The 23261-nt window shown below is 37.4% G+C and overlaps 1 protein-coding gene across 14 annotated transcripts in view; it reads left to right on the forward strand.

Moving 5' to 3' along the window:
* LOC117426111 (PTB domain-containing engulfment adapter protein 1) overlaps positions 1–23261 on the forward strand; it is a 141995-nt gene that overhangs the window by 106819 nt on the left and 11915 nt on the right. For all 14 annotated transcript variants that reach the window (XM_059033607.1, XM_059033610.1, XM_059033606.1 and 11 more), the window contains 4 exons: positions 8221–8319; positions 18023–18160; positions 18944–19060; positions 20974–21060. In XM_059033607.1, the coding sequence (XP_058889590.1) occupies positions 8221–8319; positions 18023–18160; positions 18944–19060; positions 20974–21060 (441 nt within the window). The remainder of the gene's footprint in view (positions 1–8220; positions 8320–18022; positions 18161–18943; positions 19061–20973; positions 21061–23261) is intronic.

The following is a 23261-nucleotide window of genomic DNA, read 5'->3' on the forward strand; positions in this document are numbered from 1 at the left end:
AGTGCAGCTTAAATGTAAATCATGTTATTAGATTAGGCAACATTCTGTGAATTCAGCCTTTTGAGAAACCTGTATGAAGTGTTTATATGGAACAGTTTTTAGATAGTGTTCCTCAACTATGAGCAGCATATTTGGAGTAGTTACAGAATGCTACTATTTAGCCACAACCCTTTTAAACCTCCCTTATATGGCTGAAACAGAGATGTTTCTCTTGGAATGTTTCAGTGGTATGTTTGGAAGCTTATGATTTCTATTTTTAAAAGGCATTAGAATGTCTTCTATTCAGCTGATTTTAGTTTTTTTTCTTTTTAGATTTTTTTTCTTTTTAATTCCAGTAATGCTGACAAAAATGCCCTTTATATAATTTGAAAGTGTGCTGGCCTCACTTGCACTTTAAATAGAGTTAATATTTCCACTCTTTCTATTATTTACATTGTAAATCATTTCAGGCACTAGAATCGACTAGAAACTTGTTTCCTGAATCCTCCAATACACTTTCTTTGGTACCAGTCCAGGTTCTGGTCCTGTCAAAGGGAGATATTTGCATTCAGACTTTGCCCAAATCTGTGTTGTTGGAACTTAGGTTCAGAATAGATTATGGTTACACTTAATTGCATTTATTTAAATGTTTTGGCTGCACCTGTTGCACTGCCTTAATCCTTCCTTTGATATTCTAGAAAAAAGTAAAGGAAGCGCTCTATCCAGACAGTCTTTGAAATAACAAAATCTACTAGAGGCTAGGACCTAAAATACATTTTCCTTCTCAAAAGGGCCACTCTTAAGCTGTGGGCCAGATTTTCATATACTATTGCTGGGTTGATGTTGGCCATATTTTCATCCTTGCCTTATTAAGACAAAACACATAACACAGCTTGCATGAGAAGAGCTGGGGCTACATTCTCAACGTTATTTACTCCAAGCTGTCATTGGCATTTACTTCAATTTGTCATTGGCACATTTTTTTCAGAGAGGAGAACCTCACCCAATAAAGTTACCAAACTATAAATAGATAACTTAGAAGACTTTTAATTCAGGGGCTTGAATTAAGTATTACTTTTTTTTTTTTTTTTGGATATGTTTATTTGGTGTTTTTTCCATTCTGAAAACAAATTGCACTAATGGCAATTTTTTTTGTTTGTTTACAATTTCAAATTTATGAAATCATCATACATTCAAAATTAAATGTTTATAAAATGTTGTAAAACATGATTGTATTTAACACCATTGTAGTTTACCCGTATTAAGTGGATTTATAGTACGTTCTTATGTATTTATAAAATGACTTGAAATTGCCTGCATCCTGGTTGGCTGGTTAAAAGAGTAAAACTAGTGGTTCAGCTCTCATTTCATTCAAATCAGAAAAATCGGTTTCAAAATAAAAATGAGACATTTTATAAACTCAGTAACACAGGAGACGTGGGTACTACTGATGAAACCCACTTACCGCACAATGCACCTGAGGCGCAGGTAAAGATGTGGTGAGTATGAAAATGCAGATTGTATTTCAAAATGTCATACTCGTGATTGAGTATGCATATGCGCATGCGTATCCACGACTTTCAAACTTATGTATTGAGTATGCATATGCGTATACACGACCTTCAAACTTGTGTATTGAGTATGCATATGCATATACACGACCTTCAAACTTGTGTATTGAGTATGCATATGCGTATACACGACCTTCAAACTTGCGTGTATAGCTCGAAATTTCTAAATGCACCACTTTTGCTAGATTCTATGCCTGTAATCAAGCAAATACACACATTTTATGAAAACAAAGTAATGAACCACGTGTAACAATAACAACAACATTCCTCCAGGGCTTGAAATTAAGCCAGACCTTCTGGAAATGTCCAGTACAAATTCAACCGGTCTACAAAAATATCCAAAAAAAGAATTAACTTTACCTTATGCCCACAGATATTGCATCCATTATGATCAGCTGCTGCATCGTAGACAAAAAATTACCAAACATCACTTTTTTGCTGACCAGTCGCAACTCGGCCACCACCACTTCTCAGCTGGTCCACCTTCATCATCATCATCATCTTGGTCTTCCTCCTCCTCCCGAACAACAGTCTTGTTCCAAGTTTCTACAATATTTTCTCCCATTGCTATTCAATCATTTACTTTGTCTGATCTCTAGTGTCTTTTTTAATTGTTTGTGCACAGTACAGTACTACAGTAGTTACTAGTTCTCAGCAATCTAGCTCATATCCGGTACCGCTACATGTCGTTTTCTTATGGGCTCTATTAAATCTTGTTTATTATTACCTCAGTCTGCTGCCAATTTTGTCAGATTTAACGAGTTCCACTCTATTCTGTCTGTGTATTCTGGTTGTTCAATACAACTTTTTGTCCAAAATACACTTAAGCAAATACACAATTTATACACAATGAAAAAATATTGTGTATGTGTATGGAATTTTGATTGAGTATGGGTATGCGTATACGCAATGAAAAATAATGCGTATATGTAATTTTGCATATGCGTGTACTCACCACATCTATAGGAGTAGGTGGTATCCTTGAAAGCCACGCCTTCTTGTGTGTTACTGCTTATCAAAAATGATTAATCTCTTATTTTCAGGATAACCCCTGTGACATACATGGGCTATTAAGTAAACATGCCATTAATGTCAGTATTAAGGCAAAACAACAACATTATGTTATACCACATCAGAGAAAGACTTAATGTGCAATTAAAATAAAACATTGAAACTAGGGATGCAACGGTTATGATTTTCCCAAACCAAAACTGATATTATTTGTATAAAAATCCAAACCTAACGATATAGACGAAAGAGAAACCCAAACTGAAACACAATTTTTTATACATTGAAAATGCATGAGCAGTTTCAGCACTAAGCTGGCGGCATTTGAGAGTCCATTGCATAGAGATTTTTCAGGTTAGCATACCTTAATCATTTTAACCACTTCAACACCATGACGTATGCACGTACGTCAGTTGAAAACCCACTTACAGTACCATGCCGTACCTGCGTACATCAAGTTTCCCATTCTATTCTATTATCAGTTTCTCAGTCTAGCGTCTCATTCTATAAAGCAGTACTAGTACTGTGGAATGTGCAGTGAAAGTTGGGGTGACATTTTTATCCAGTTGCGTGTCACGTAGCAATTCCAGTCTGTAGCTGTGGGTGTTTAAAAGGCTGAGATATGTTGCAGGAAGCCATTCAGCTTTTACGTGTGTGTGTGTGTGTGTGTGTGTATATATATATATATATATATATATATATATATATATATATATATATATATATAGTGTTTTAAATTATTATTTTTTTTATTTACTATTAGTTTTACTTGTTAGTTATAGTTTATATAGTTTTTAGCGAAAGCTAAACATGGCAACGTACGTGGTCTTTCTATAATGAGCAACGGGAGTGAAGTTGGTTCGGAGGATTTCGATATCAGCGACAGTGATGCTGACTTATCACTCAGCGATTATGATGAAGAGGATGTGGAGCCAAGAACAATACAAACTGTACAAACAGAAGAGCATGCAGATACTTTACAGGTAAGCCAGCTAGAAACGGGAAGCTGTTTGGTTTGAAATGGCAGTGCTGTGACAAAATACTATCAAAACACAGCACTGGGTACAGGCAATGCGGAAGCCAGATCCATCACAATGCCTGCGCAAAATAGCTGTGTACACGCATTTGTGACTATCCCTCCAACACAAGCAGACACCGTAAAAAAAAAAAAGAACACAGTGTGCTACGAAAATGAAAACAAAAGAAATGACACAAGAAAAATGTGCAGTGGTGGCGATGGCAATCCCGGGTTCTGTTGTGTTGAACATTTCAATAAATGGAACAGAGCAAGTCAATACTGGCACACGTTTTGATATTGTTTGATTTTTATTTGATAATTACTGTTTACTGATTATTATTGTTATTATTGTTATTAGCAGCGTTTTTGTTTTCATTGTTTAAAAAAAACAAACAAAAAAAAGTTTGTATCTCTATATTGAATATAGGTATGTAGTACACAGCAGCAGAAAGGGTTAATGAAAAACACAGTCATTTATTTGTGTTTTATTTACCATATGTTAACATTTTATAGCAATTACAGGTTTGAAAACATTATTAATATTTTCAAAATTTGAAAATAATAATTTGGTAAGGAGTTTCATTTTTACATCTGGAGTTGAACTGGTTAATATGGTAACATAAATCAAATGTTATGACAAGACTTCATGCTTAGTCTCTGTGTTCAGATGTCTAGTACTGTTTTCATATGCACCCACCATGTGTACCCTAACTTAAACCTTTTGTTAAAAAATGCATCCGTAGAAGTGATAAGCTGCCTCAAGATGGCTTCCTATGTACCCGCCTGGACCTCTCAGAATTACATTTCCCATCATCCTCCTGCTGACTGGTAAATCCATCTCAGTTACATATGTGAGCAGGAGGGTGATGGAAAATGTAGTTCTGAGAGGTCCATGCGGGTAAATGGGAAGCCATCTTGAGGCAGGGAATGCAATTTAAAAGTTTAAAAAAGTGGTCAAAATGTAAAAATAAAATAAACTAGAGTTGCCAGCAACTATAAAGGCTTCCAAGCAGTTATCGTGAAATTTAAGTGCATTGGTTATTATAGATGAAACATTATCATCACAACTGTGCTAACTGTGTCGATTTTGGCACAGATTTGAAAAGACTTTTGAAAATTATTAAATCTAAGATGGCTGCCACCACATGTGACCAAAGGCCGCCATATTGACCACAGCACAACATTCCATAGTTCTCTACATCCTTGTCAAATTTCATGCATTTTGATGCAGCCGATAAGACAGTTTTATATTCAGTTGCGTATGTTGATGATGTTATGCATCACGTTTGATCTTTAGACCAAAATGTGTCATTTTCATATCACCAGTACTTCACGTGAGTCTCTATGATCATATAAAGTTTCATGACTGTAGTGTATTGCACCTTGGATTTATGCACGTATGTATGAAAATAGAGCCGCCGTGAAACGGTTATTTGCGCGCCCCGTCCGTGTTTTGTAACGAAAAAGCGTGGATTTTACAAACGGTAGAAAGGACCTGGTCACGAACATGCGTGCCAATTTAGGTGTCGATTGACGTTGCGGTTTAAGACAAGAAGATTCTTGAATATTTGGCGCCAATCCAAATTGTTTTTAAAGGCAAGAGTTTTGAAAAATTCCCAGAATTTCCAGGAAATCCAATATGGTGGTCCACCAATCCTGGACAGGCACTCAACCGCCTGATTTTTACTTAAGGGGCGGAGTTCAGCTAATGCCTTACCTGGTTTGTTGAACACTGACAGGGGCGGAGTTGAGAGGATGGGGTGTGTTTGTGTGTAGAGGAGATTAAAAAAAAAAAGTTGCTCGATAGAGAAGTGTGAACGAATGATTATTTAGAATATATAGAGACAGTTATTTATTATTGTTTATTTAATTTGGCATGGTCCGCGGCAGGCAGTGGTCTTCTTTTTTATTTTAAGCTTTTCAAATAGTACAATATGAGCAAACGGAAGCAAGTGAGTTTATTTGATGCCGGCTTCAAAAAAGTGCTTTCTTCTGATGATCAGAGCAGGAAGGGTGAATCGGATCAAAATAACAATATTACAACAAGTACCTAACCGTCTGTTTCAGGGACTTTCAGAAGTGAGATTTTCAGTACTGAAAAGACGGCAGGACCAGCATTCAGTGTAAGTACTAGTAGTATATCTGAGATCTACAAGAAATTGACCTTGTCAGTGCAGATGCACTTAAAACGGCACCCGACGCAATAAAATGAAGTGCTTTTCGAAACCGGTTTCAGCCAAAAAAGGGACGGACAGCACCATTCCGCCGTATTTTTGGAAATAAACGACGAGACCCAGATGAATTCTTTGACGAGGCCTTGTATCCAACATTGCGATACAGTGAAGCAAAGGATGGTGTGTTTTGTGATGCCTGTATCATATTTTCATCTGGTGACATAGTACTACGATCACGGCCTCTTGTGGACTGGAGCAACGCAAAGAAAATCATTACAAAACATCTTACAACACAAGCGCATCTGAGTGCTCAAATACGTGCTGTTGAATTTTTACATGTTTGTGATAACAAGCAACAGTCCATAATTTCAACTTTGAATAAAGCCCACCAGGAATATGCAGAACGCAGTAAGTCAGCTCTGAGAGCAATTGTAGATTTAATAGCGGTTTGCGGTAAACAAAACGTTTCAATCAGGGGTCACACCGACGAGCGCAGCGACTTCAGAGCTTTTTTAGAGTACCGTGTGAAAGGAGATGAGGCACTGACAAGGCACTTGCAGCAAGCACCAGGCAACGCCGAAGTACTGCAGCCACAGAGTACAAAATGAAATTATTGATCTGTGTGGAAAGCAAATACGTGATGGCATTCTACTTAAATGCAGAAATGCTAAATTGTTCTCGTTGCTGGCAGATGAGAGTGCTGACATTAGCTGCACAGAACAAGTGTCCCTTATTCTAAGATGTGGATCAATCACCATCAAGGCAGTTCTCTGTGCGAGAGGACTTTGTGGCTTTTATTTCAACAAGTGATACAACAGGTGAAACGCTTACCACCCTGCTTCTGAACCACCTGCAGCAGTCCAGTTTGAACCCCTCCAACCTGGTCGGACAAGGCTACGATGGTCCTGGAAATATGAGTGGCAAAAAATGGAAATAATGGTCTCAATGCCTCGTATTGCAACACTTCAAACACAGAGGTCGAATGTCCCAGCTGTAATGCCACAAGAATACTGGCGCTTGAATCTATTTCTTCCATTTTTGGATCATCTAACCACACAGTTGAATGATCGAGTGTGCAGTTCTTTGCCTCGACTTAAAGCCCAATATCTTCTCCCCAACAAGTTGCCAATGCTGACCCAAGCAATGTGGAGTGAGATAAAAGTGCTCCTTCAGCTGTTTGAGGCGCTTGAAAACTTATCTGCGCAGAACCATGTTAGAGACGCGCACCGGACTAGCACTGATGAACATTCACCACGATGTGGCGATCGACAGTGAGAAAGTGTTGCGGGACTTTAATGCAACAGGAACCCGAAGGATTCCTCTGCTCTTTTAGGACTGAGCAAGGTAAAAACACATTTATAGTTCTATTAATATTAAAATGAAAAACACATTATTATTATAATCATTATTATTGCTACAACATGCAAGAAAATAAAGTTTTATGTTTAGTTAAATGGGATGAGTAAAAATTACATTAGTGATTGTAAAAGTAATTAGAAATGTATGATTTGTGGTTTGTCATGGCTATCATCTCCGCAAAGCAAACCCTGCTTTCCTCCCTAAGATCACAGCCTTCCGCATGAACCAGTCTGTGGAACTGGAGTCTTTCCATCCACCTCCATTTTCTTCAGAGAAGGATAGGAGATTGCTACCAGAGGGTTGGCTACATCTTGGGCCCTCTTCCCAGGGGCCTCACTGTCTGATATTTGTACTGTGTTTAGCTGGGCTACGCCGCATACTTTCTCCAGGCTCTGCCGCCTTAATGTGGTAGATCCTGCCCTGCCTTCATTAGGCACAAGGGTCCTTGAGGTTGGGTTCTGATGTGTTCCTCGTCTGCTGCTGTTCCTTCTCCCTCGCGACTGCTCTGGTTTACTTTTCCCATAAGTATGTTGGTGGTCGTCTTCGAATCGATAGGGAACGTTAGGTTACTTTCCGTAACCCTGGTTCCCTGAAAGAGAAGACGACCACCAACCAGCTAGGTCGCATCGGTCGCCCTCACAGGTTCGATGCAAAAGAGAAAATGGCTTCTGTGGGTTGACTGTTTAATCTCTCGGTAAGCGTGACCGAGGACGTCACCCCAGGAAGGGGCCTATCGGCAGCTCTGACATAAAATTCTCAGTGAATACCTTCTTGAGGCAGGCATGTTCCATAAGTATGTTGGTGGTCGTCTTCTGTTTCAGGGAACCAGGGTTACTGAATTGAGCTTATTTGGCACAGTTAGTGTAATAATGGTATGTCCCGTTCCCTTGGATGCACAAATGTAGTTCAGTTTTTTGGTTTTAAACTTTCATATTGGTTTTATTTGGATGTCACAAAAACAAATCAATCATAACCACCATGCATCAATAGATGTAAGACAAACTTTAGCACTCTGTAAGACAAACTTTAGCACTCAGACCCAAAGGGTGTTCTAAAAATACAAAAACACATTCAGTTGAGTGACTTTTTTGTTTTGTCTTTTTTGTTCTAGTTTGCAAGACATATAAAGAAATCTGAAGGACAGAAAACGCCTAAAGTGGAATTACAAATCTCGATCTATGGGGTGAAAATTCTAGATCCCAAAACAAAAGTAAGTATTTGTTTTATATGTATGATAATTACCTGCACATTTGAATTGTATCATTTAAATGTAGGTTCCCTTGGCATTTCAGGGATAAGAGAATATGCTTACACTGCAGTGTATGATTCCCATAGTTGTTTTGTTAGATGTTGTCACCTATCTGTTTGCACATGGAGCAGTAGTTTAACAATAACACTTTTTAATTTTTTTTTTGATTGAATGTCTATAAGAAGGCAAATGTAGATGCCATCAGGTAATCCGGTAGATGAAATCACTACAAAGTAATTTATGCAGTAGAAGCAACATATTTGCTATAATTTATTGTATGTTTGAGATGCAAATACCATACACTAAAACAGCAACCATGGTATATATTAGAACAAACAGAGTTTGTCACCCATAGTGCTTAATTAAGTAATTGATAATCACACTCTGCCTTACGTCCATTAGGGGAAGGGTGCCCAAACTTTTTGCATGGGTGGGCCACATAGACCTAAGGGCAACCTTGCATGGGTCAAACAAATAAGATATTTTCATAAGGTTTTAAAAGAACCATAAATATTTGTTCCAGTTTTCAATGTCTGCCAATTTAAAGTCATATGTGTTTATTTATTTGCATTTAGCTTTTTATTAGATTGCAAATGCTTGTTTCTGTGCACAGGACTGTCTCTAGTAATTTTACCATACGGGCACAAGGGAATGGAACACTGACATTTTCGAATGAAAATTAGCAGCTGAGCACTGTCCATAATATTGTTGCTTTCATCCAAAGCTACTGAAAAATTCTCAAAATTTGCGGCTTTTTCACTGAGCTGTAATTTTAAATCGGTACCGATATCTTCGATTCTTCGATTGATAGACAGACTTACAGATTCCATAAGGCTTTTTTTTTTTCAGGACGCATTTCTTCCATTACCACATTCATGCCCTTTTTTTATAAACTCCCATCAGAAAAGGATTTGAACTCACTCTTCAGTAAATGAGCAATGCTGTAACTTGCTGTAACTTGCCTTCAGTACTGCTGCATTTTCTTCTTGTCTCCTCCTTAGCATTTGCTGTAAACTTCCGGCCTCTCTTTTCAAAGACGTTATCTTTGCAATTTGTTGTGGTCCCTTGTATTCATCATACTTTTCCCTGTGTTTCTTATTGCAGTGTCGCTTGATATTATATTCCTTCCACACTGCAATGGTTTCTTTGCAAATGAGACATAATGCTTTACTTTGATAAGGCACGAAAAAGAATTGATCAGTCCACTTATCCTTAAAAACACGACATTCAACGTCCACTTTCTGTTTTTTTTGACATTTTTGTAGCTAAGTAATACACATTTACTGCCCCGGTTTGTAGAATTGAATCAGTGACAGACTTCCACTGATTTGAGAAAGTGAGAAAGCGTCCAGTATTTTCTTCATGTGTTTCCTTAGCGATTGTTTATTTGAGACACAGAGCAACAATCGCCGGCTGCCATATTAATGGTAACCATGGTAATAACTGTCATTGCAGAACTGTAAAGATTACGTTTATTATTTTTTAAGTTTATTTTAGGTAGTCGTGGTTTTTTTTTTTAGCTTTATTTTACACAAAACATACGGAAGAAAAAAAATGTAATGTCAACCTCTCTGTCCGCTTTTTTTATTATTATTTCTTTATTTCCTGTAATCAACTTTTTTTTTTTTTTCACGGCATTGGACAGCATTTCTTTTGACTTTACCCCAAGTTTTTAAACAGCATTTAAATTTCATAATCCAGTTTTTTATTTTAAATCTTCTTTCTTGTGCAGTCATAGTACAGATATTACAATGCAGTTACAGTAGCCTACATAGATATTAAGAAGTCGAAAGAAATGCTGTCCAGTTGATTACAGGAAAAGGTCATCGTTGTATTTTTTTGTATTTCTTCTGTAAGAGTTTTGTGTAAAGTTGAAACCCATGGCTAAAATAAACTTAAAAACACCACCATGACGATTCCGCGATGAGAGTTGTTACCATGGTTACCATAGGTAGCCTACCTCATTTAGTTTTCTAGTTGTGGGGACAGGTTGGCATGCTTTCATTACTGAGCAGTTTATGCGGCTTGCGTGGAACACTAAAAAACATTGCCAGTACCGTATGCGAAACGTGAAAATTATAATATAAAACCTGTGAATCGCTGTAAGTTATGCTGTGCCAGCAAACAGGTCACATATGAACTGCTGTGGTGGGCCGTATCAGGCCCACGGGCTGTAGGTTGGACACCCCTGCTTTAGGGAAATAACCATTAATACCAACCTGGCAGCCTTTACAAGTAAATTATTAGAGTTTCAGCATCTTGTATTTGATTAGTGGCCATCTGTTCTAGTAAGACATACTCAGTTGAAACCTTGTCACACTGAACATTACCAGAACCATAGTAAATCACCTTTTGAATAGCGCATAAAAATACAGTACATCTGTGATCTGTATTGTCATTGTTAATAATAATAATAATAATAATAATAATAATAATAATAATAAAAACTATGGAGCGATTTGTTTAATCTTATTACACTAAAATGGATTTCTAAGACTTCTGACATGGCTCATAAGAGATCAGACCCTCCTGTCCTATGCCCCATTTGAGAGAGGTTCAATACTCAGCAGTGTGGAGTAGTGGTTAGGGCTCTGGACTCTTGACCGGAGGGTTGTGGGTTCAATCCCCAGTGGGGGACACTGCTGTTGTACCCTTGAGCAAGGTACTTTACCTAGATTGCTCCAGTAAAAACCCAACTGTATAAATGGGTAATTGCATGTAAAAATAATGTGATATCTGTATAATGTGAAATAATGTATAATGTGATATCTTGTAACAATTGTAAGTCGCCCTGGATAAGGGCATCTGCTAAGAAATAAATAATAATAATAATAATAATACAGCCACTGTCCAGCAGGGGGAGCCAATTAAATAGTTTACAAGAAACACGTTACTTTATCTTTGTGGTATCCATTGTTGTCCACATTGTAGCAATTTGTTTGAACATATTTCTAGTAGTTTGCATATTTCTTGTGTATTCGCACTTCATAGGGATACTTTTTTTCAACGTTTATTTTTTCAGCATTCACCAGGAGAAAGAGATATTTTTCTTCTAAATATTCCAGTGCATCCAGTTCATGCTCCCTCCTGCAACAGTGCTGGTGCTCTGCTTGATGAGTGACAAACTGTGAGAACAGAAGACCGGTGTTGTTGCATGAAATGGATACACTGCGATCCATAGATTTTTTTTTTTTTTTTTTTCTCCTGGCAAACGCTCCCGGGTAAATGTTGAGATATGTACTGTCCGATTGATTTATGACTGATGATGTGTGAATAACATTTAAAAAAGAGTTGGACAGCACGGGCACAGCACAGGTAACGCAACGTGTAACACCTTTAAGACCTCATTTTATTCGTGTTTTTGTCTAATTGTTTAAAAAAAAATCTGCCCAAATTAATTGTACGTGGTTTGTTTTTACTGTAGGGTTTTATTTGTATGATTTTGTATTTTAATTTCACCAAAAAACGGGTCACATGTGGCTGAATCAAGCAGGCTTTCAGGACCCTTTATCGCTACATTTGTCACAAGGTGGGCTTCCATCCTTTTTATGTATTTGTATTTATTGAGTTTAACTAATAATCATCCCAGAGAACACAGGAAATACACACAAATCACAAACATACAGTATGTCCATTTCAATCCATTTACATTATCGTCATAAGAGTTCATTACAAGTACAAGGTTGCTGTACTGTAATAGATTTTTTAGTTAGTTTTTTTTAAATCATTAAAGACTCTTTTGCATCGTTAACATTGATAAGCAATCTGTTCCAATTATACATTGTCCTTCTTTATCGCAATTTCCTTTTTTTATATCTTCTGCGTGCATAGCCACTTTCAACAAAAAAGCTGAAAGATATGTTGGAAATTTCCGTCGGTCAAACATTTATACTTGGGATAGTAAATACAACCTTTCATGACATGTGCTGTATCAGTTGTATATACTGGCTTCACCTGGAAACTTATTTTGATCTGCTGCTTTATACTGTACACTGTTAGAGTGTTTCTTTAAACAGATGACATATGTATTCATAAAGATGTATTCTGAGATAGGACTTTAATGTATGGTCGCTGAATGTACTTTTAAGAGACATATTGTTTCTTGTTCTGTTAAATATTTTTTTACCAGATGACATCCCAATCATTGTGTTTGACTATTGAAGCTTGACACAACATGACAGGGCCCAACAGCTTGGGAATAATTTGGCTTTGTCCTGCACAAAACAAAAGCCTTCTTATATAAACACACAGTTAAAAACATTTCTTTTGATTAAACGTCCCATGATTTGTTTGAATATTGCTACTCAATGCAGCTGCACTTGCTGTAAAATTGCCAGATACCAGAGCCCACCCACTATTACCCATCCTGTGCTGCAAATTATAGGAGTCCTCATTGTAATAATTAAGGATTGAGAATGCTATCTTAGTCTTGGCTGCTTTTTGGTTTTGGGTCTGTCCATACCATTGACCTAAAGAGTTGTAGTCAAGTTCACAGTAATCTCGAATACGTTATAGTAGTGAGTGCCTCCAAAAACAGCAAAGCCCTTATGTGTGACCAGTGCTTAGAAAGTGTTATTGGTAAAGTTAAAGTTGAACTAAACAAAGGGACCAGTGACAGTTAAATTTCTCTTATCCAGCCTCACCCTGGCAGTAACACTCCAACATGTTATTTAAATATAATCTCCCCTTCCTGAGCATGTTGGATATTGGGATATCAAGCATTTCCTGCAAATCCAGATGTTCCTCCAATAGAATCCTTAAAGTAGATTTTAAAATGTATCACAGCTGATATCAATCTCACGGGTCTATAAAATCTTGGTTTGTCCTTTGACCTAGGAGATAAGGGAATATTCAGATAAAAGAAAACAAAAACAGCTTGACGAATGTGATTACTGGTTAAGTCAGCAACATCGGATCTGTCTTTATTAAGTTGACCTTTGTGAATGATCTCCCGGCGTGAAAACTATCAACCATCTTCATCCAGTTACTTGTTTGATGTTTTTATGCAAGGCAGACACTTGTAGTAGTAACATTTGCTTTTCTGAGAGCTAGGATATATTTTATATATTTATTGATATAGTGTAGATGGGTTGACGAGTTTTTAGGAAATCAGAATTTGGGGGTATATGGACTCACCCTGTTTGTCTGCCTGTCTCTCTGTCCATTACACTTAGGTTTTACATACCTAGAGAAGCACTTATGCAATTGAGATGGAACTTTGTCTGGACATACATCATAATCTGTGTGTTCATCTCGCTGTACAGTATGTGAAACTTACAGTGGATATAGGTCCTACTAATCTACTAGCTCCTGTGCCTGGGGATAAGTGTTACTTTTGTTATTGCTTGTGATGATTTTCTGATGAACTTGCTTGACATTAGGTCATCCAGGAATTGCGCTATGGGGCTTTGAAACCAGCCTCTAATAACAAGTCCGTAAACTCAGTAAGTGGAGAGATCAGAACTCTACTTGTAGAGAAGAAAGCACTAGTTCACGAAAGCCCCGGTGATGTTTGCAACAGCATGGCAGTTAAAGAAAACATATTTGATCAAAGTCTGTTCTCTTTTTCATAGTCAGTAAAGATGTAACAAGGTCAAAACTGACCTTGATGAGTTACTGCCTGTGTTACTGCAATTCCTTTGGAAAGTAGGACGTGTTCTGCAGCTTGTGGTTAAACTGAACAATGACCAATTTGGATGCAGTTTCCTTTGGCCGCAAATCCTATTTCTCACAAACTCTGCCAAAATGCTGGTAAAATTACTGAAAAAAAAACCATTGGGCATGTTTTCATTTAAATAAGCTCATTGACCTCATCAACACAAATTAAAACATTGTTGTTGTATGCATTATGTTTTATGTAATACAATACGTTAAACAAACAATTATTGTATCTGATGGTAAAATGTTTTTTTTTATTAATGTATCTCCCTTTTCTTAAGCAGCATTGTGAATTGTTTCTGCAGCTTAAAATGTTATTGTGTAGCACTGCAGACCATTGTAACAGTTGGATGCCATTTTAAATGGTGGGAGAGACTTTCTCAAGAGACTAAATTTATAAATACCCCTTAGAGGATGTTATCTTACCATTGATGCTTATGGAGAAGTTCAGCTCCACATGGTGCAGTACCTGGTTTACTATGGAGAACAGGATGCGTGCAAATTTTTTTGAGATGAGTTCTTTCATACTGATAATGGAGTCCAAGTGTACCTTCTTACTATAGCTATCCCTGTTCCAGAGGAAATCATATTCAAGCCTACTGTATAACAGAAGTGACTCCTTTGTGTTGTAAGTTGTTCCCTCTGGATTCATGGGACTTGTGGTTATACGCAAGAGCATCCATGTTCTTGCCAAGTTCTTTATCGTTTTCCACTAGTGTCTCTGATAGTAGCTTGCCAAGAGGAGTCGCTGAAACAAAGACATGGCTTCAATTCAATAGCATGCAAATACTGGTCTGGGAGTTACTATTGGTGTGGCTTCCTTACTAGCAGACTTTCTAATGTAGTGCTCTGGACACACACACACAAGCCACTTCATTAAGGGTTAATGAAATGTCCACCAAGCACGAAGATCCTTCCTCCATGGTAACTGAATCCAGTTTGTTTTTTCGAAACACTCCCACTTTACAAGTGGGATCTTTCTCACTGGCCTGCCCCCAGTTTGAAGATTGAGCAACCTCAGGCTTTTTAGTAGTGTTACATGTTGCTGTGATCTTCCATTTATCATGTGTCAAATTGTAATGTTTTCATAAGGATGTCTGCAATTGAGCTGAAGGCTTTGGAAGTCAGAAAAGTTTCTGTTTATTTTAAGCAAAATGTAGATAGCTAGCTAGCTCACCCTTTGCTATAGCCTTAAAAATGTGGGCAGTCTCCAAGCACTGAATATAAATGTTGCTACAGAGGCAATGATAAGTGCTCCATAGTCTACCTCTTGAACTTGTTTATTGTACAGCAAGATCTTCAAAGTCTTTTCCATACTTCAGGAGCTACGCAACTGAATAAAGAACATCCCAAAACAAATCCGTAAAGTACTGTTGACTGCAGTAAGTTTAGCCTGATAATGTAAGCCTATGTCTCCAGGTGACCAAGTCTTATAGGGAATAACTGGATACTTGCAAACCCCACCTGTCTGTTCAGAACCAGGGTGAGCTGACACTGTCCCCTGTAGTGTTAAATCAATCTCAGGACTCAATCAAAACAGTATTACAAATGTTATATATATATATATATATATATATATATATATATATATATATATATATATATATATATACAGTACTGTGCAAAAGTTTTAGGCAGGTGTAAAAAAAAATGCTGTAAAGTAAGAATGCTTTCAAAAATAGACATGTTAATAGATTATATTTATCAATTAACTAAATGCGAAGTGAGTGAACAGAAGAAAAATCTAAATCAAATCCATATCTGGTGTGACCACCCTTTGCCTTCAAAACAGCATCAATTCTTCTAGGTACACTTGCACAAAGTCAGGGATTTTGTAGGCATATAGTCAGGTGTATGATTAAACAATTATACCAAACAGGTGCTAATGATCATCAATTCAATATGTAGGTTGAAACACAATCATTAACTGAAACAGAAACATCTGTGTAGGAGGAATAAAACTGGGTGAGGAACAGCCAAACTCAGCTAACAAGGTGAGGTTGCTGAAGACAGTTTACTGTCAAAAGTCATACACCATGGCAAGACTGAGCACAGCAACAAGACACAAGGTAGTTATACTGCATCAGCAAGGTCTCTCCCAGGCAGAAATTTCAAGGCAGACAGGGCTTTCCAGATGTACTGTCCAAGCTCTTTTGCATAAGCACAAAGAAACGGGCAACGTTGAGGACTGCAGACGCAGTGGTCGGCCAAGGAAACTTACTGCAGCAGATGAAAGACACATCATGCTTACTTCTCTTCGCAATCGGAAGATGTCCAGCAGTGCCATCAGCTCAGAATTGGCAGAAAACAGTGGGACCCTGGTACACCCATCTATTGTCTGGAGCAGTCTGGTCAGAAGTGGCCTTCATGGAAGACTTGCGGTCAAAAAGCCATACCTCCGACGTGGAAACAAGGCCAAGCGACTCAACTATGCACGAAAACACAGGAACTGGGGTGCAGAAAAATGGCAGCAGGTGCTCTGGACTGATGAGTCAAAATGTGAAATATTTGGCTGTAGCAGAAGGCAGTTTGTTCGCCAAAGGTCTGGAGAGCGGTACACGAATGAGTGTCTGCAGGCAACAGTGAAGCATGGTGGAGGTTCCTTGCAAGTTTGGGGCTGCATTTCTGCAAATGGAGTTAGGGATTTGGTCAGAATTAATGGTCTCCTCAATGCTGAGAAGTACAGGCAGATACTTATCCATCATGCAATACCATCTGGGAGGCATCTGATTGGCCCCAAATTTATTCTGTAGCATGACAACGACCCCAAACATACAGCGAAAGTCATTAAGAACTATCTTCAGCGTAAAGAAGAACAAGGAGTCCTGGAAGTGATGGTATGGCCCCCACAGAGCCCTGATCTCAACATCATCGAGTCTGTCTGGGATTACATGAAGAGAGAGAAGCAACTGAGGCTGCCTAAATCCACAGAAGAACTGTGGTTAGTTCTCCAAGATGTTTGGGCCAACCTACCTGCCGAGTTCCTTCAAAAACTGTGTGCAAGTGTACCTAGAAGAATTGATGCTGTTTTGAAGGCAAAGGGTGGTCACACCAAATATTGATTTGATGTAGATTTTTCTTCTGTTCACTCACTTTGCATTTTGTTAATTGATAAATATAAACTATTAACATGTCTATTTTTGAAAGCATTCTTACTTTACAGCATTTTTTCACACCTGCCAAAAACTTTTGCACAGTACTGTATATATATATATATATATATATAATTCCCTCATAGTAGCACATGTTTTAAATAAAATGACTGTCATCTGTTGTCCCCAGGTTTTAACATTGAATAAACTATCATTATCACACACTGTTTATTAAGTAATTTGTATTATGTGAATTATTAAAAGGTATGCCTACAATTGTATTCCTACTCTCTCTGGTGAAGGTCTAAAGGGAGTTCTCCTCTGTCTAGAAAAAAAATTAAAACTCTGCATTACTCTCTTGGGGAATTCTTGATGCCAGGCATAACTTTTATATTTCTTACATTGTTTGGAAATTGCATTCTCACTGACAGTTGGCTTGCATACTTAGAATGCTGATTATATATAGATATCTTATCTTTTTTTTGCAAACATTGATTTGTACTAATCGCCATACATTCTTCTTTGTCCTTTAAATCTTTATGGAGAAAGTGCACTGATCGACCCAGGATTTATGTGTTCCAGAAACATAGATTTATAAAGTGCCTTAACCTTTATACTGATCAATTACATTGTGGTGGAGGAGTACATTCTAGTCAAACAAGAGAACAAGTAACACTCAAATGTCTTAAAAACAATGTTTAAACATATGAAGTGCAGTAGTAAAGATTACAAATTAATATTAAATGCTTTTAATTGATCATAAAATAGCACAGTACGTTTACATATAATTCTGAAGTATGTTCGTATTTAATTCCAGGTTTTAGTTTGAAAACTATATTTGCCATTTACTATAGCTTCAAGTATTGGATTGTACTGTATAATATTAAAGATTTATCTTTTCTTTTATTTTCAAGGAAGTGCAGCACAATTGCCAGTTGCATCGGATATCATTCTGTGCAGATGATAAGACGGACAAGAGAATATTCACATTTATTTGCAAAGATGCAGAATCTAATAAACATCTGTGTTTTGTATTCGACAGTGAAAAATGTGTAAGTACTGATCTGTTAAAGGCAGAATATTTTTCAAATTATAACATCAATACTTCTTTGTCCTTTAAATCCTTACAGACAAATTCCACTGATTGACCCAGAATATTATTATTATTATTATTATTATTATTATTATTATTATTTCGTCATTTAGCAGATGATTTTGCTAAGAAATAAATAATAAAAATAATAATTTTATCTAAAGCAACCTTACAGAGACTAGCGGGTGAACTATGCATCAACAACTGCTGCAGAGCAATATGATACCAATGTTTTTGTTGTTGTTTTTTTTCCCCTGTTTTTATTTACAAGGAATTCTGAAACTTTGTTTTAGTAATGTTTTTTACTTGCAACCGATGCGTATTGAAGTCTTGCCCCAAATGCTTGCAATTCAATCAGGAATGTAACACATCCACCTTATCACTGTAATACTGGATATATGTATGGAAAAAATAGATTTCAGAATCAGATTAATTTATAATTAATCAGGGCAATAACACATTGGAAAGCAATATGATTATATTGAATACCATTATTTTCTTTTTTTTTGCTAATCTAAAGATTACTTTCGAGAATAAACTTGCATATTTCTACCATTTACAGGCACACGTTTGTTACATCCAATATTGTATTGCATTTGGAAATGTCAGCTTTTAAGGGTGGATGGTAAACCCAATATGCTACTGTACAAATTAAAACATTCCAATCTTGAGCAGTTAAATGTACACAATGTGTAAGCAGTACTCCAGAAATGTGATTACATTGTTCTTTTCTCTGTATAAGGCTGAAGAGATTACTCTAACGATTGGCCAAGCATTTGACTTGGCTTACAAGAAGTTTCTAGAATCTGGAGGAAAAGATGTGGAAACAAGAAAACAAATAGGAAGCCTTCAGAAAAGAGTAAGATATATACGTAAGGTAGAACAATACCAGCACAGGTTTTTAAATTGCAATTTAATATTTCTGCAGAGTATATCAGAGTATGTATATATATATATATATATATATATATACTTTTTTTGAAATCCTTGAAGAAAAAACACATTACTCCTCAGATTGTCCTAGAAGGCAATACTGCACTTTGTTGAAGGTGTTGTCTACCTTGAATTATTTTCTTTAAGTATAACTTATTTAAGTATCTTAGTCCCACAGAGGTATCCAGATTTGTAGCTGCATATGCAAATCAACAAAACTGATCTACAACAAAACTGATGACATTAAAACCCAATTAAAAACAAATTATTTTTGTTTGTCTTAATTTGAAAATTAATCTTCCTTGCAAATTTAAGGTGCTACCACATTTACATTATAATGTATTTGGGACTGATTATTATTTTTTTTTGTGATTTCCATTACATGAGAGTAGATGTTAAAATTTCATGCTGATTTGAACTCGGCCTTCGCCAAGATAAGCACCAACTAAGACGTAGCTTTATAGTAAACTAATGTGATCCATCTATGTCTCCATCCATTTGCGTTTCCTTCCATATGATGATGTAGATATCCTTCTGCCTGGTGTTGATGGCTGAAGTGTAATCCTGGCTCCAGGGATCAGCTTATTTTGCCTCCCTAGCGCATCAGCACACACAACGGCTGCGATGCTGGCTCCGGGGATCAACCACAGTGCGGTCTCCCAAGCACATCAGCAAGACAACCGTCTGGATTGAGCTAAGTAGGGTACATCTCTGGGGTCTTCAAGTGGGTACCTTCCATCCTCGATGTTTCGTCGACTAGCCCACAACACCTCAAGAGGGCTCGACAGTGATTCTGGCGTCCCAGCATCAGCCCCTTCGTCCCCCACTCAACTCAGCCCAGCTTACTTACCCATACATCAGCGTTTCTTTCTTTCTATTGTGCTTGAGATCCACAACCAGAATCTTTCCGTCTCAACCACAGCCAGTTGCTGCTCCTCTCTGCTGCTTCAGATAAGTTCTTCACTGTGCGACGCAACTCTTGGCCACTGAATCCAACATCTCTGAGGAACCGGGTTGTAGAGTTTGCCACAAATCCTCGACAACCCATCTCCACTGGGTAAACCCGGTTTTCCGCTTCAGCGGCTAGTTGAGCATACTGCAGTTTCTTCCTCTCATACGCCTCATCTACAGCAATATACAAGACAATATCTGGTCGAAGGTTAGCGGTGGCAACCTCAGGTGGAAAAATAAGCCGCTGACCAACATCTGCCAGCATTTTCCAGTCTCTAGCAGCTTCCAGTTGTCCTGGGCGAGGCTTGGTTTTAACACCTTTTCTTGGCAGTTGCTCTCCTGGGCAGAGGAATGTTGTCTTTTGTGTGTAATGTTTTAATGTTACGCTTGTCTTCCAATGCTAAGGCCAAACATCGTAGCACCTGGTCATGGCGCCAAGTAAACTGTCCTTGGCTAAGAGTCACCTTACATCCTGTCAAAATGTGCCTTAATGTTGCAGGTGATGAACACAAAGGACATGAGGGATCCTCTCCTACCCAGCGGTTTACGTTCTGTGGTGATGGGAGAACATCATATGTTGACCTGATGAGGAAACTGATCCTACTCTGTTCCATTGTCCATAGGTCTTGTCAGCCGATCGTGCGTTATACCACACTCTCCCATCTCATCCATTCTCCTTGCTTGGCCTGGGAAACAGCCTTTACGCACCTCATCATCTCCTCCTGCTTTTCACCTCACCTGAGACCAAGACCCTGATATCATCGATTGTTTCTCTGTGTTTCTTTACTTCAGTGTTAAGCATGCGTTATATGAAAGTTGAAGAACTCTACAAAGTTATAGTAATTTAAAGAGCTAACTTGCAGTAAAATGTATTTAATTTCTCTACAGATTCAAGAATTGGAAACTGAAAATACAGAACTAAAAAAGCAAGTGCAAGTTATGCAGGAACAGTTAATGCTCACTAAAGTATGCCCGGTAAGTTTATAAAATAAAACGAAGAAGAAAGAAAGAAAATGCATTCAAATTAGTTCTACTAGTTTGTACATGTGTTAAGCATAAAAAATGCCTTCAGTGGTTGTACACATTTTGTGTTATATTCTTGCTTTACAGTTATCAACATTGTCATACAATATTTGAGTTCAAAGGTTGATAAAATATTTCATTTGCATTTTGCAGTGGTCTAATTTTACTTTTTGTCTGTTGTTCAGAATATATTGTTGATTTTATATAAATTATCAAGATTGGAAGTTAACAAAAGTTCAAGAGCTGTAATACTAACGGTTTCTGGGAAAGATTTCTCAAATGTATGAAGGAGAAGATATAAATAAATGAGCAGTTTATCATGTCTGCAAGCAACAATGAAAAAGAAAAATGATAAATTCTTGGATGGATCCAACAATAGACTCATACAGTCTGCAAATTAATTATTGGACACATACAAGAAGCCAGCCATGACAATCCAAGCATAAAGCCTAAATATATTCACTTGCAAGCTGATGGCTTCTATGCTGTAGTGTATATCAATGGTGTACTCCACTGTGTTTAATGCTATATAAACTTTACAGGTGGTCTGAATAGAATGTGTGCAACATCATTAACGATTCACATTCAACTCCTATTCTTTGACCTCTGATTCAAGGTCTGGTATATATAAAACATGTATACATTGTCTTTCAATCACTATTGATTCAGCTAGGGGAGCCTCGTGGCTTTTGACCTTTTAATCTAATTTACCATCTAGTGATCGTTCACTTTGTTGCGCTGTAGCGACCCCTATTGGTTAGAAGCCTGACAAATCCAGGCTGGGCCTCGCTACCAGAGTAGTAGTTTGGAAACATTGTAAATGACAAAACAAACCTGATGCTATTCTTGTGGACAAGCAAGTTGAATAAGCATGAAGGAGTACTGTTCACAGAAATACACTGAGCAAAAGTTTACTTCTGTTTTTTTTTTTTTGTTAATTGTTAAATTTGGAAGTCCATGGCTTAAGCAGAATCTAGGATGACATCCACATCTGTGGTTTAGGTTCTTAAGCAGTAATGTTAGTAGTACATGAAGAAAAAAATAACATTTTAATAGCAGTTTGAGAGCTGATAAAAAGTGGTTTGGTTCTTAAACCATTACTGCATAAGTTATTGGAAGACATCCAGGCCTAGATGACCAGAGGAAAAAACAGCAGAGGGCCTAAGAACAAGCCTTGTGAAATTCAGGAATCAGAAAAAAAGATTAGGCATTTAAAAAACTAACCAAACAAACAAACCAAAAAAAGAAAATCAAGCCACAAGGTTATGTAAATGAATATTAAGACCGATTTCATCAAAGGATGATAAATGCTAAAGAATGCAAGGTTTCAAGTCTGCTATTAGAAGAAGAACATTAGTAATACTGATCAAGTTGGTTCTGTGAGCCTTACAACTTGAAAATTGTGTACATGTATGGTACAGTTTATCTTCTGTTAGAGAGGTACTCTGCTATATAATATAAAACATTTTTTAATCTGCAGATGTGGAACTCTATATGTGTCTCTCCCATAGGACTCTGTGCAGGGGGGCCAGGGGGGCCATGCTCCCCCCCCCCCCCCCCTCAATTTTGATAAAAGAAACACATGCAGAACAGAAAAAAAAACGCTTGTCTAGCACACAGTGTTTAGTTGCAGTTATACTCTGCATATACATTTACTGTTGAAACAAAAGTGCATTCCTGAAAACCGTTGCAACCCATCCTCCCGGCTACACACTCACCCCTGGACCATGGCCCCTGCACTTTTAGACAGGCTCCAGCGCTGGTAGGGAAGAGGTAACAAAACTGTGGTTGCGTTGTTTTGGTTACCAAATAGCATCATTTTCAACATTAGTTATATTAATACAGATGTTCATTTTCTTGAAAGTAACCATATGGAAAAGTCTCAAGGGAAATTACTGAGTTCTCTCAATTGTATTGGTACCAATACATCTACTTTTTTAGGGTTGAAAGCTCTTTTTAATGCTTGATAATTAATTAATTTCACAGAGGTTTACATTTTGTTTTTAGAATAAATGAATAGATAAATGCATACATAAATAAAACATTGAAGAGACAAGAGAGCAAAGTTATCATTTTGTAGTTTTCTGCCATTATTGAAATACTTCTGACAACAAGAAAACCAGTCCATAAACTTAATACAACAATTGTGGTAG

The sequence above is a fragment of the Acipenser ruthenus genome, chromosome 11, assembly GCF_902713425.1.
Source record: "Acipenser ruthenus chromosome 11, fAciRut3.2 maternal haplotype, whole genome shotgun sequence".
Taxonomy (NCBI): Eukaryota; Metazoa; Chordata; class Actinopteri; order Acipenseriformes; family Acipenseridae; genus Acipenser; species Acipenser ruthenus.